This window comes from Oculina patagonica, chromosome 4, assembly GCF_052425735.1.
Source record: "Oculina patagonica isolate OP01 chromosome 4, crgOcupat, whole genome shotgun sequence".
In the NCBI taxonomy this organism is placed as follows: domain Eukaryota; kingdom Metazoa; phylum Cnidaria; class Anthozoa; order Scleractinia; family Oculinidae; genus Oculina; species Oculina patagonica.
This window is the reverse complement of record NC_135761.1, coordinates 4731862-4746029: the sequence shown is the minus strand read 5'-3', so window position 1 is coordinate 4746029 and position 14168 is coordinate 4731862. Positions and strand designations below refer to the sequence as shown.

General features: G+C 40.6%; 2 protein-coding genes across 2 annotated transcripts; both read left to right on the top strand.

Moving 5' to 3' along the window:
* Nucleotides 1-479: 479 nt before the first annotated feature.
* LOC144651262 (glycoprotein-N-acetylgalactosamine 3-beta-galactosyltransferase 1-like) lies at nucleotides 480-3979 on the top strand. Its single transcript, XM_078511196.1, has one exon. It carries the CDS (start codon nucleotides 517-519, stop codon nucleotides 1600-1602), a length of 1086 nt encoding a protein of 361 aa, XP_078367322.1. The 5' UTR covers nucleotides 480-516; the 3' UTR covers nucleotides 1603-3979.
* Nucleotides 3980-6271: 2292 nt separating this feature from the next.
* LOC144649195 (uncharacterized) lies at nucleotides 6272-14010 on the top strand. Its single transcript, XM_078508653.1, has 3 exons — nucleotides 6272-6430; nucleotides 8893-9213; nucleotides 12622-14010. The coding sequence occupies exons 1-3, from the start codon at nucleotides 6337-6339 to the stop codon at nucleotides 12780-12782; spliced, it is 576 nt and encodes a 191-aa protein (XP_078364779.1). The 5' UTR covers nucleotides 6272-6336; the 3' UTR covers nucleotides 12783-14010.
* Nucleotides 14011-14168: the final 158 nt, after the last annotated feature.

Below are 14168 nucleotides of genomic sequence, written 5' to 3'. Positions count from 1 at the left end.
CGTGAGGCAGTACCGTTAGCTAGCTAGTGGAGCTCAAGTATCAAACAGTCCAAACATGACGTCATACAAAGACTACAAAAGAAACTTGGAATACCACAGGCTAGTTAAATGTAGTCATTACCTCTCAAAACTTTTTAAACTGTGTTTTTGCGCTAATGACAGGTTTTCAGGCATGACAATAGGAAAATGTTTTCCATTACAAATATTCATGAAATGTTAGGACAGCTGGGTTTTTTTTTTCTTCTTTTTTTTTCTCGAAAGTGTTTCTAGCAGCGAATCGTTGCATAGCGAATCGGAGAAATGGTGATAACTAACTATTAAGAAACAAAACTACCTTTTAAACAGGTGAATGGCTTGTGGCGAAACAAAGATTTATAAATAAGCTTATAGAAACAGCAAAAATAAAATTTACAAGACAAAAACTCTTTTGTCTGTAGCCAGATCGCCGAGAGTGATACTGCACCAAACCGAGGTTGCGTGACTACCTTAGTTGCTGGAGAACAATGAAGTGAGAAAATGGCGACTGCTAGAAGTACGATTCTTGCATTTGCTATGGGAGTCACTTTTGGGGTTTTCGTTGTCACTGTGCTAAATCACTTCAACCAGGAGGAAACTATACACAAATTATTCGTCCCGGAAGAGAACCACATGCATGACGGTGCCTTGGATGATGTCACACGTAAGCTTATTCACAGAGACAGCAATAAGTTTAAAGTTGAATCACCAGTGGATTTTGATACAGATATGAAAGACCATCACCATCATCTTGCCTTAAACAAAGAGGCTCAAGAGGAACAGAAGAGAATACGGATTTTATGCTGGGTGATGACAAGTCCGAACAATTTGCCCATCAAAGGCAAACCCGTGAAGGAAACTTGGGGAAAACGCTGCAACATCCTTTTGTTTATGAGCTCGCAAGCGGACCCCAGCTTTCCCGCGATCGGACTTGATGTTAAAGAAGGTCGCGAAAACTTGTGGCCAAAAACACGTGCAGCCTGGGATTACGTTTATGATCACCACATTGACGACGCTGACTGGTTTATAAAAGCAGACGACGATACTTTTGTAGTCATCGAAAATCTCCGCCATCTTGTGTCGAAACTGAACCCAGAGGAACCTCATTACCTAGGGAGACATTTCAAGCCGTTTGGGGGCTACAACAGCGGAGGGGCAGGCTATGTGTTCAGTCGGGAATCAGTTCGTAGATTTAAGAAAGCACTGGGGGACACTTCTCTTTGTAAAACAGAAAGTTTCGCGGAAGATGTTGAAGTTGGAAAATGTTTGCATGCGATGGGAGTCAAGCCTGACTACACTAGGGATGAGAGCGGAAGAGAGACATTCATGCCCCTCCCCCCGGAACATCATCTGATACCCGGATATCTTCCCAAGGATTTTTGGCTTTGGAATTATGATAATAACCCGTATAAAGAAGGACCCGACTGCTGTTCAGATCACGCTGTGACTTTCCATTATATCAATCCTAATATGATGTATGTGTTAGAGTACTTGGTTTACCATCTAAGGCCTTATGGAATGATTCATGATGACCACTTGGCTGGTGAAAGTTCCGGCAAAAAGGAAAATGAAGATTCTAGGAGCTGAGTGACCCTGACTTGATTGCAGGGAGAATTAAGCTTCATCTACATGTGCAATTTTTATGTGACAATTTTTTATTTGCTCATGTAGACGAGGAAAATATTTGGCCAATTTTTATGTGACAAATGTATCTGCTGAGAAGCTAGCATGTTAGCTTTTATGTGGCAAATAAAACTTGTCACATACAAAAAATTGCTCATAAAGACAACTTGTCACATAAAATGTGGCAAATATTGCAACAGTATTGCATATTGTGCATGCTTTTCTGTGCAAGTCTGCTGTTTAAAGTCATTACTAGCACACTATCTTTGAACTGTTGATTATTGTTGTGCCATCTACACAATCAAATATGTTTATCACAAAAATTGTCACATAAAAATTGTTTATGTAGACGACTTTTTAGCACAGACATTTTTACCAATGATAGACAGCAACCCAAAGTCAATGTTCTTATTTTTAGTGCCCTCTCACTTCCACCAATACTCTTGTTTTAGCACATGTAACTTGTTTTTGATAAAAGTGGATAGAATTAACCAAAGATGAGAACATTTTGACTTTTGTTTAATGTCCTTGACCCAAAAGTGTCTGTGCTTCAGCCCCCTGATTAATGAGGCTGCACTTGTTCTTGCTTGAGGGGATAATTTAAATATTAAATAGGCCGTATATAAACAGGCATATTTGTTTTATCCTGCAACTGAAATGCTGTTTTCAGTGTAGACTGCAAGCTGCCCCTTTTCAGTCAGTCGAGCAGGTGAAAATGAGCTAACAAGCCAAGGGGGGAACTTTACGAGGAAAATAATAAAAAATAACAAAGCGCTTAAAGAAGAATGACCGCAGATGAAACAGTGAGTTTGGTTTCCCTTCAACACTCAAATTTATGTACACGGTGGATCGCATGGAAACAAAACTCTAACAAAACTCATTACCACAATTTGCATTGATAGGCGACTACAGAAATTGAAACACCTGTGGAAAGGTTTCCAAGATTTCTGTCAATCAATACTTGAGCGATGTTCCACAAGTGATCATGAGATGTAACCGGTGATACCGGTAAATAAATTTTATGCCGACTGAAGACTACAGAAATTAGTCAAATTTAACTTAATCACACAGCAAAACATTTAAGGGGTTCTGGCCGCGGAATAAAATGTATTTATCACCAGTTCACTTTCGTGATTGCTCGCGCAAAAAGTCATCTGAAACCCCTTCAAACTTTGATTGACGGAAATCTTGGAAACATTTCCAACGCTGTTTTGATTTCTGACTTCACGTATCGGTGCAAACAGTGATAACTGCTGAATGAGAATCTGATGACATTTTAGAAAGGTATTAATTACTATTCATTAACAGTAAATATAAATTTTAAAGCTTAATCTAGTGTAATATAAATGCAGTGGCAGATCAAGACTACCCGGGCTCAGGGTTAACAGATGGTGGCCAAGATTAAAAAGTACCTGACTGAAAGAAACTGGCTTTTTGCACTTCACATTTGTGACAAAAAGATGGTGGCCTCGGGTCCCTTCTTTGATCCACTGCTGCCAACGGTGTTTCTTTTAACTCTGTTTTTACCAACTGAATAACCTAAAACAAAACTGTACCTTTTGTTGCTAAGACAGAGAAACTAGAACTGGTCCCATGGTGAGTTCCAGCACCTGATATCAGACTGCACCTGTAGCATTTGTCTTAAAGTTGCTAAGCAACTGAAAATCGCATAAACCGCCTGATAACTTTCTAAATAGTTGTGTATAGTTGAAAATCTGCTAACAGACACCTTCCATAGGTGAATGCCTCCCATAAGCAGACGTCTCTCCTATGTACACCCTTTTTCTGGCCAGTCTGAACTCTGAAGGGTGTCAGCTTAAGAAAGGTTGGACTGTAATTATTATTACAGTTGAACCCCATATATGGGCACTGTTTGTTGGCATGGGAAATTGAGGGAGGGGCCTTGCGTGTCTGTATTAGGTGTGTTACTTTAAGAGAGAAGGTTTCCCCACTGTCTATCATGATTATGAGGTGTCTGAATTACATGGTTGACTGTATAACAGGGTTTGACTGTTTTCACTTTTTGGACTATTTTTCAGCCAGTACTTTGTTAGCCAAATATAATTAAAAGCAGCCTCAAGGAGTATTTTATTGTTAACTAAAATATTTATAAAGTTACTTTTTTGTGTAATTGGTTTCCATTGAAACACTAGTACAACAAACTTGGCTGCTAATAATTCTATAAAAAAGTAAAAAAATTCCAGACCAGTTCATTTTAACATTTAATTATGAGCTTAACAGATTTTTTTTCAAAGAAGAACAACATCCTTCTCCTAATAGTAAATAATAATGAAAATGTAAATGACAATTAAAGGCTATATTAAATTCTGGTTTCTGTTAAGCATGTATGTTGACTGTGCCCCCCCCCCCCCCCTCCCCCTCCCGACTCGTCTCCAGTTCTCTCTTATGCAAAAATTGCAAGATGCAAAGGATGATTCACATGATTCCCTCTGTGTTCAGCAGTCGACTCAAGATGGACTTAAAAGACGACAGGGGACGGTTCAGCCCTTCCCCCATTACAGCAATCATTGATACCCCCTCCCCCAAAAAGCCCTCTTGCTTGACACACTTGTCCAATCTTAAGAGTACTTATCATTTTGCTTTCACGACCAAACCGTTGTAGCTAAACTCAAAACTAGCAGGTGATAAAATAAGCTACTTGCTTAACAGTGGCGGATCTAGGGGAGGGGCCCGGGCCAACCTCGTTCCCAGTGAGACCCTGGGAACGAGGTTGGCCCGGGCCCTTATCAGTTTTCAGGCCAAGGCTCGTAGGGCTGAGAAAAATTATTTTCGGTCTTTTCGAGAGCGGGCCCCCCTCTTAATCTTAGAGTCTGGATGAAGGTCTGGATCCGCCATTGCTTAAGACCACGCTGCGCTACCATGGTAACCAAGCTCATTATAAATCCAAAAAACAATTTTGAATTCCACTCCAAAAACCAAAAATTGAATTCCGCTCGATTTCGAAAAAATTCAGTCTTTAGTCTTTTATCTTTTAAAACCGTTCAACAAACTCGGAAATTCTGACATTTTAACATTGAAGTGATTTTAACAGAAAGAATTTCAATTTTTCTTTGCGTTATTTTTCACGTTAGCTTAATTTTCTAGAATGTTTAAAAATTCTTTAGTTAAATTTCAGTTTTTCTGTAATCAGCAGTTTTGGCTCAGTTTTCTTGCTTTCTAAAAGACAACCGCAAGTCGTTCATACATTGTCTCTAAATTTTTTCACGCACGTAAACGCACGTAAAAAAATACGCGTCAGTGGAAATCCACCTTTACCCTGGAGGAAATTTGCGGGCTACAGTTGGTCAATTCAAGTTGGTCAGTGCGAGGGCCGTCCTTAGGGAATTTTTCTGGAACAGACCGAGCGAAGTGAAGTCCGTACAAGAAAGACCGAGGGCGATTATGGGAAAATATGCCCGGACTATAGTCTATTAGCCAAGCATAGCGCACCTGATTAGCTTGAGCACGCGTAGTCTGTTCCACGCGTTCTATTCGGTTAGTGTTCTCTCGCCTTCTCCCCGGAGGGAGAGGGGGGGGGGGTACTCGACATAACATGGGAGGTGCGGCCTGGCCCCCTAAACCCTGACCCTGTTTAAGACACGAACTTCTGAATTTCCTACCCTGTTTAAGGAGGCTCGCAATAGTTTTAAGGTTTTCTAGCACTTTTACATTTGAAGGATTCAATAAAACAAAATAACATTTTTTTACAATTTCTTGGAAATAGCTACTAGCTCGATCATCAGTGGACCGAAATATAAACATATGACGTCATCAATGCCAATTTTTGATACCCCGTCTAAGACATAAAAAGTACCTCACTGGCTTTGTTGTATTGTGAATTAAGCTAAGTATCAATGCCGAAAGCAAACGTACGGTAAGTCAGCAATACTGAGGAATTTGTGAAAATTCGGCTTGTGGCTAAGTTTGAATAAATTTACACCTCTGCAGGCAAACAATACATTGGTCCATGTAAAGACACTCTGTTTAAGACAAAAAGGGGTGAAATATATACCCCGTTCAAAACAAAAAAGCCTGAAAACCATACCCTATCGGGCCGCACGTCCCCGTTTAGACCTTAAAAGGGAGTGCCCCCCCCCCCCCGGGCCCTCTCCCCGTTTTTCGAGCTGCTTCCCAGCTAACCAAACGCCTGGAACAGGCTAGAGCACGCGCAATTTTTTTAAACATTTTGGAATTAGTCAACTTGTTTCTCATGCACTGCTGAATAAGCACTTGTGAATTTTCACTGAATTTTAAAAGTACTCAAAAGTGCGTGAAATTTGGCTCGTGCTTTTCTATGGACAACTGAACAAATTAACGGCGCTCAGGCGCGTTAGAATTATTCCATTACGGTAGTTGCACTTGTAATCTATGTGTGTGAGCATTATTATTTCACAGCCAAATACAATTTAAACAGAACTAATTGAAGTCCGCAAAGGTGATCTCCTTTTTTCTACCAAATTCAGATACACGCCGTCCCGTTTTGACAGACGATCGGCAATGGTCTAAATTACATACTCAGCTAATCCAGGTTGCGACAGTTAAATAAAATCTATTTTAATTCTGTTGTCGGGGCATTTATTGATTAAGTCATGACTTCCTGTGACTCGGGTCAGCGATTTGCACTGTCATGCATATTAGTTTACGTTTCACAAAAAGAAAATATCTTTGCCCTCGTCTAAGTTCGGCGACGTTAACAACATGGCCGTTTCAGCTCTGCGTTTCCTAGTGCTGTGGATGATTGTTTGTGCTCTATTTCAGACGCCAGAAATACAGGCACAAAGTACGACTTCAAGTAAGTAAAACATCGAAAGTGTGCGTCAAAAACATTCCAATCAGCTCAATAATTAATATTCAGACACCCGTCTGTTCTTAGACCGTCGAGTCGTTTGACGTTTCATCACTTTTCTTCGCCCGAAATGAAACAGAACTGGGAGAGAATTTTGAAAAATTGCTTTATATCGGAACGTAGACTATGTATTTCAAATGATAAATAGCTATAAATGTAGTTTTATGCTGAAAGGAGCGGAATTTTTCACTGATTTCCGGGTCGAATGACGTGTGATCTGATCAGTTACATAGCACTCGCGAGCTCCTCCGCACTTCCGTCCCGTTTCTGCCGTTTGCTGTCTTTAATATATTGAATTGGCGATGTGGGGCAGCTTTACCAAAAACACAGCTGGCTTATGGGCGTTCTGAGCGAACAAGAATTTAATGTCAATCTTTTATTCATCTTGTGAAATTATGAACATGCTATGAAATTAAACAATTTACGGTACTCGATTGGGAAAAGACAAACAAAGAAGCTATGGTTACAGTTTGACAGTTCCGACGAGTCTTTCGCCCGTTGCCTCGCTCTATTGCGCGTCGACCCAAATCATTAGTTTAGATGTTTTATAGTTATCGAATAATTAGCTCCTCCTTGTCAGTTTGTCTTGCCTCAGTACGATCAGCACACCTCAGCAAAATGACAGGTTAGATCGCGTATTTTCTCTATTTAAATATTCGACTGATGGAGGTGTTTGGGGGAAACATCGAGATATATACGTTCTAGGGGATCGAAGTTTCGATTAATTAAGTCTGTAGATGCAAGACTGCGGACATTTCTGTGTACAGAAAGGAGCCTTTTGTGACAGACACTGGTTGAAACGTCACAGCCAGGACACTTCCTGAAACTTACTCAAATTTTTATTTTGATAAAAAAACTTGACTGTACTGTTTCGAAGAACTTTTCTAATTGTTTGCTTTGAGTCTAAAAGCTTTGCAGCTTCCTGCGAGATTTATAACCGAGACTCGTCACGTTTTTGACTGAAGACAAGGAGGTATTGAAGTAGAACGCTCCAAAACGCATCCTAGCTCGCATTCAAATTGTGTGAATGTACGTGTAAACGTCACGGTCAGTGATTGTCAGCGAACAATGCTATATGGTTGTTTATTTAGGCACTGTTTACACGGACACGGTTTCCAGTTTGTAACCGCATTGAAAGCGATGTGGTTACGCCTTTCGTTTACACGGCACCGATTGAGACCACTACTGTAACCGGGTCGTTTTAAAACGCTGTCAAAAGTGGAGCGTTTTCAAAACGATACGGTTTCGTTGTCGTGTAAACGGTCAAAAACGGCGAAACCGCATCGAGTTGAAAACGGCCATGTATTTTGGAACCGAACTGGCTGGCTTGCGAAGGGTAAACATGGTGAAACAAGCATAGAGAGCAGCGCTTGCTTATACAATCACATTCGAAAACAGTCGGAAAATCGTTAAATAGGCTCCGTGTAAACAGTTCGACCGTGTCGTTTTCGATGCGGTTGCGAAGTCATGAAACCGTGTCGATTGATAACCGTGTCCGTGTAAACGTAGCCTTATTCTTAAACTCGGTATTGTGTTATAGTTATTCTCACAGCAAATAGCAAAAGATGAAGATCTTACGCTATACTCAAAAATTAGCCTTCCAGTACGTTCTCATGCAGCATGTTATCAAGAGAAAATCTTAACGTGCAAAAATACAGTCGTTGAGCTGTTCACCTCCCCCATCACCCCCCCCCCCCCCCCCCATGGCCACCCCCAAATTAAAATTACAATCCGTCGTTTCAACATGCTACAAAGGTTTGTTTCTCGACGCAAGAAAATGAGATCAACGTAAATCCTCTTGCTGATTAATATTTTTTAACGTAATTATGTCGTTTTGGGAATTACTACTAATAAAGGTCAGAGGATTATTGTGATCTCTTGTTACAGCAAGGCGCCCAAAAGTTTGACCACTTTTAATTTATTCACATTCTTTCGTTTAGATTTAATCCAATCAAAAGTCAACTGCATAGCTATCCACGGACTTTTGATTGGATTAAATCTGCACGAAAGAATGTGAATAAATTAAAAGTGGTCACACTTTTGGGCGCCTTGCTGTCAGGGGCAACGGTTTATATTAATTTACATGTAAACCCTTTCTTGGTTTTAGCCGTGCCATTCAGAACGATTTTCACTTGAGTATCGAAATTAATTCGCATTTTATATTTGGTTTTGCATTCTTCGCTTAGTGGTTGGTTTAAAAACTTCGCGCCACTTTCTCATCCAGTTAGAAGTAAAATCAAAACCAATCGTGGTGTGTTCGCAGGCGTATTTCGGCTGCTCGTGCCAGCTACATGTATTTACTTGGAGTTTTGATTATTTCAGTAAATTTTCCGTGTCCTTTTTGAATGACCAGACCAAGTTTGAAAACCACTCTAATTTAACGTCTTCTTAACTCCTTTTTCGCACAGTCATTTCACCCAGCCCAAGTAATTCCGCAAGTTCTGCGACACCGTTTTCATCAAATTCTTCCACCACCACGCCATGGAACTCATCGATATCAGTTACCTCCCCGAATTCAACAATCGGACTCCCTCCATCCTCAGCGGGCCAGCTATCAACCAGCTTGAGAAATACCCAGTCAACACAGTTCATTAGCCACCTGATTAGCAGGGACAAAACCACATCGCAAGCCCCCGCCGCTACCATTGCTCCTACCTCGCCACAGCAGCTGGCAAGCAGTGCGGTGACACCAAAGGAGTCTGTTACCACCACCTCACCCACAAAAGAAGGTAGGAACAGCCATGTCAATATTGTACATGCTAATTACTGGTCAATGTGACTTCTGTGTAAAAGGCAAATTGATCAGCATTCTCTACTGCTGGAGCATATTGCCACAAATTGACGAAATATAACGCTTGCTGGAAACAAAGTTAAACTATTTCACTGGTAATGAAGAATTTGTTCCTACTTTCAGGACGCGTACGGTGCCTCCTTTTGTTAGTGGGCACAGTTCTATGCATCACAGGTTTCGCGGGAAACCCTTGTCAAAGCCTACTCGATGTAGTTTATGCGATTTAGCATACAGATTTACACGATTTACTTTGTCTCCTACAGTAAAAGACCGGTAAGAGAAAGCTTAACTACCATGAAATGCCGAAAATCACCCCCACCCCTCGCCAAAAAAATAAGAGACAAGATAAGCAAGGCTGACACTACGTAGAAATGAAAAACATAGAGTCCAAACTGAAAGTCAAAAATGCAAACTCTGGACAGCTGTTTCGACCTGATTGGGTCTCTTCAGCAGAGTGTATGCCGCACAGAATAGAGCAACCAGCGCAAAGACAGTTGTCTATAAAGTGCTCGTGGTAATGACAATCCGGATGGGCTCAAATTCAAACACCCGCCCATTGATCATAGCCGCGTGACTATTACTCAATAGGTCAAGAATTCGAAATATCATGTCGTTGTCTCGATAAGGAAAGTGAGAATAGACAGGACTATCCTTACACTGAAAACATGGACAAAACCATGTGAAAAACAACACTGCAAACATGGACAAAACCATGTGAAAACAGTGAAAATGTACAGCATATCGGATCTAAAAGATCTACGGTCCAAATAAAACTAAAAGTGACAATAGAAAGCAAGGGACCGCGGACGAAAATGCTGCTAGTGTACGTAGGAGCTGGCGACAGCTCTAATCAGCCAAAAATAAAAATACAGAGACAAGATAAGCAAGGCTGACACTACGTAGAAAAAAAAAACCTTAACGGGACAACGACATGATAGAGTCCAAACTGAAAGTCAAAAATGCAAACTCTGGACAGCTGTTTCGACCTGATTGGGTCTCTTCAGCAGAGTGTATGCCGCACAGAATAGAGCAACCAGCGCAAAGACAGTTGTCTATAAAGTGTTCGTGGTAATGACAATCCGGATGGGCTCAAATTCAAACACCCGCCCATTGATCATAGCCGCTTGACAAAATACTCAGCTCGTGCCGCCTAATATTCCGGAATAGTTTTGATTAACGGCGAACGGATTGCATTATTCAAACATTCAAATTCACGTGAACCTGTCAAAAATATACCAATTTGATTAGTTAATTTTTGACAGGTTCACGGATTCACGTGTTTACGGTTAGATGATTCACACTATTCAAATTGAATTTGAATGTTTGAAACGAATAATGCAATCCGTTCGTCGTTAATCAAAACTATTCCGGAATAAGTTCCACAAAGTCGGTAAATATGACACGAAAATTAATTTTTTATATGAATACAAAACAGTAAATTATACATAAGATAGGTAGACTTTTTCGAGCATAAACTGTAGCCAAAGTGAGCAAAACTAAAACACATTGAATAAATCAGATCGAAATGTGTTTACTAGTGTTGCGTGACCGTGACAATTTTTGTAGTATTCACTATGCGTTTACTTCTCTCAACGGGTGGTTTTTCAATTGCCCGGGCTGGATTTTTTATATGTTACAGTACCATAATAGTACTTGACGCCGATCTATTTTTTATTCCAAATTTCGATGTACCAGGACACGATTTTTGCCACCAAAGTTACCCTTGTTTCAAGTGTTTACCAAAGTGCTCAAAATACCAATTTTCGGGCTTTAAAAAAGATCTGTTTAATTGCATCGTTTTGCAATATTTTTAGGTTTCTGTGTACTATATTGGATGCCCCGCATACCTGCCAAAGATAAATTTCATACGTTCAACCTTCTTTCCGTACGACTGTTTTGAATACCCACAAAAATTCGACAAAATTTTATGGCGGCGGGGACGCGAAAACGGCCTTTTAACCTTTTGCCGATTTTCTCAAATATAAAAACCCTTTGAAAATTTTAAATGTCATTTTCGTAAATAGTTCACCAAAGGGTTTCTTTTGACTGAATATGAAGAAATGCGAATTAGCAGTTTTGAAATTTTTTTCTCGAAAATTCCAGTCGGTATCACTTAAATTCTCAACCTTGGATATTGCATTTCTAGCTTTCTGATTAGTTCACTGAGTCCCGATTATCAGCTCATATACCTGTGTTTGACCTTATGTAGGAAATGAGTGCGGCAAGTGCTGCTCAGCGTAAAATGTTTCTGCGGGAAGCGACAGTTCCATCAGAAAAATGATTGAAAACAGCGAGCTTTATGAACAAGAAATAATCATTGCTGCCTACAAAAACCACAAAAATGCCATAGTAAAATTAACTACGCAAAACAAAAGGATTGATGCGAAAAGTTTAATATATAATACTTGTAAACGCACAACAAGAGCGAGTGAATAAAGTAGAAAAGCAGCAAATAATTTACTACGAAAGAACGGCAAACTGACACAGTTTCATTCATTGTACGTCATAAAATTAGGCTCAGCACTTCTGTAAAGTTTGTTACCTTTTAATTTTGGTCTTGTCCTTTTATACTTCAATAAACCTGTTCCACTTTGAGCTCAATTTCGCTTCAAATAATAAAGCAGTCTTGATGACAGCCGTGGAGCCGTAAATTACAAGTACAATGTAAACACTTGCTTCGTTCTACTTGCACAAGACGTGTAGTTTCCAGAAAAGCTTTTGCTTCGGATCATCCCGTAAATCTTAACTGTTGTCACAATTTCCAGGATATATAGACGACTTTAGAGGAGATTATTGGGTGAAAATCTTGGGAAGAAAACTCTCTCGCTCGCTTTCCTCGTGTGTTTCATTCAACTCAAGAAGTGAACACTGCGCCACAAATTTTCCCGCCTCCACATACTATCCATTCGTTTACATCAAACTGAAATGTCCAGTCGATTTAAACTTAAAGAAGAATTTAATAAAACAATAATTCCATTCGCCCTTGTTCGATACGAGTCGTTATAGCCAACTCGGCGCTCCCCTCGTGGCTATTCCACCTCGTATCCAACGCGGGCTCATAGAATAATTGTTAAATATTAAGCGGCACGATCTGAGTATTTTGACTGTAATTATGCGATGTCCGATGTTGTGGCTCTAATCTTAATAACACCCTTGCATCAAAAAGAGCATATACAAAACAAAGCTCTCGAAACTTGGACCGTACATAGTTACTACTTCATTAAAGGTCCAGGTAAAATTGGGAATGAAGGGGGGAGGGTAGGCCTCACTATAGCGCTAAACGACATCATTAAAAAATATATATCATCTAGCTATTTCTTATACTATTGTTTTCCTCTTTTCTCAGATTCAAAATCAAATGAAGATGAGCTCGGCAAAACAGAGTACATCTTAATTGCATGTCTTTGCACGTTTGTTGTGATTTTCATCGCCATCATCGTCCTTGTTGTTCAAATAGCACGTCTGAACAAATCCGTGGAACACTTGAAAGCTACAAGCCGCCGTTAGGCCCGCAAAGCTCTCACTTATTTCTCATTTAGTGGAATCCCGAATTGTCGAACCTTCCGATAACTCGAACGAAAAGACGTTTACCTCTCTAAGGGCCTGTTTGTATGGAGGAGAGTTGTCCCAGGAGGGTTACCCTCTTCCCCGAGCCATCTTTTGCCGAGCGTTTACATGAAAAAAGTTGTCTCTGTTAAACAAGCCAACACTTGGCCCTCTCGGTTCAAAAGACTGGCGAGAAAAACATTTATTATGGCGGCCTTTTCTAAAATCAGGAACGCTGAAACATCGACCAAGACCATTTTTTGGATAAATTTACCGCTGACTTCGATTTCAATTTATCTGCAATTTTGTTTTGGCCGATTATAGCGTTTGCACATGCTCCGTATATGTGTCAACTTGTCCCTGGTAGGCGAGGCAAAAATAATCAAACTGTTTATAAATATGGAGAAAAAGTTGGCTCGCTGCCCAAGGTCACCCTACCTTCAAAGCGAGTGACCCTCCACCAAGGGTTACCCTGCACCCCGAGCCAACTTTTCAATTTCTCATGTAAACGGTTCGCAGCTATTTATAAAGAAACGTATTGAAAGCTCTCTCGTCCGGGGTGGCTCGGTATGGAGGATAACCCTCTTACCAGGGTCAACTCTCCTCCATATAAACAGGCCCTTATAGTCGAGCACTGCAATTTTACCGCCGATTTCTCCAATCCAATTTTCGGTTTCCTTGGAGGTTCGAGACATCTGGATTCCACAGTATTAACTCGGTATAAGAGATGCCACATGCGAGGCAAGTTTTCGTCAAGTAAACAGTTTAGTCAAACCACTTGTAATTGCTTTTAAGACAGGTCTTACTAACGAAGATACCTTTTAAATATAGTTCCAGGTGACTACGTCCTACCTTAATTCTTTCATTTATAAGAATTCACTTTTATACAAGGAGATTTTCCGAGTATACGGGAAACGTTTTTTAATTTTTGTCGCGCGCGCGACGTTGCAGTACGTAGGTTGCACTTGCAAGTTGAAAAGCGTTGCTGCGCGTTGCAAGTCACGGCAACATGTTGCGCGCAACACGAGTTCAACTACGCTATGTGCAACACATTGGTTAGTTAGCAACTCTTGTGTTAAAATGCACGATAACAATTTAAACCTAATTGCGGTTATTGCACGACAGTTGTAACTGAAAATTGAAAGAAAAAATACCGTGACTTTGGCCGGCCATAAAAAATTATACACTAAAGGCCTGGCTAAACTAGGAAACATTGTTCCTTTCATGTTTCCGTGGCTTGGGCGGCTGCCTGCGGGCTCTGGCTCCGGCCGTCACGCCCCCCGTTCGGGTGGCTCGTGTCGGGCGGGGGCGGCGGGCATTGCGGGCGTTCGCTGGCGGCTGCGCTTG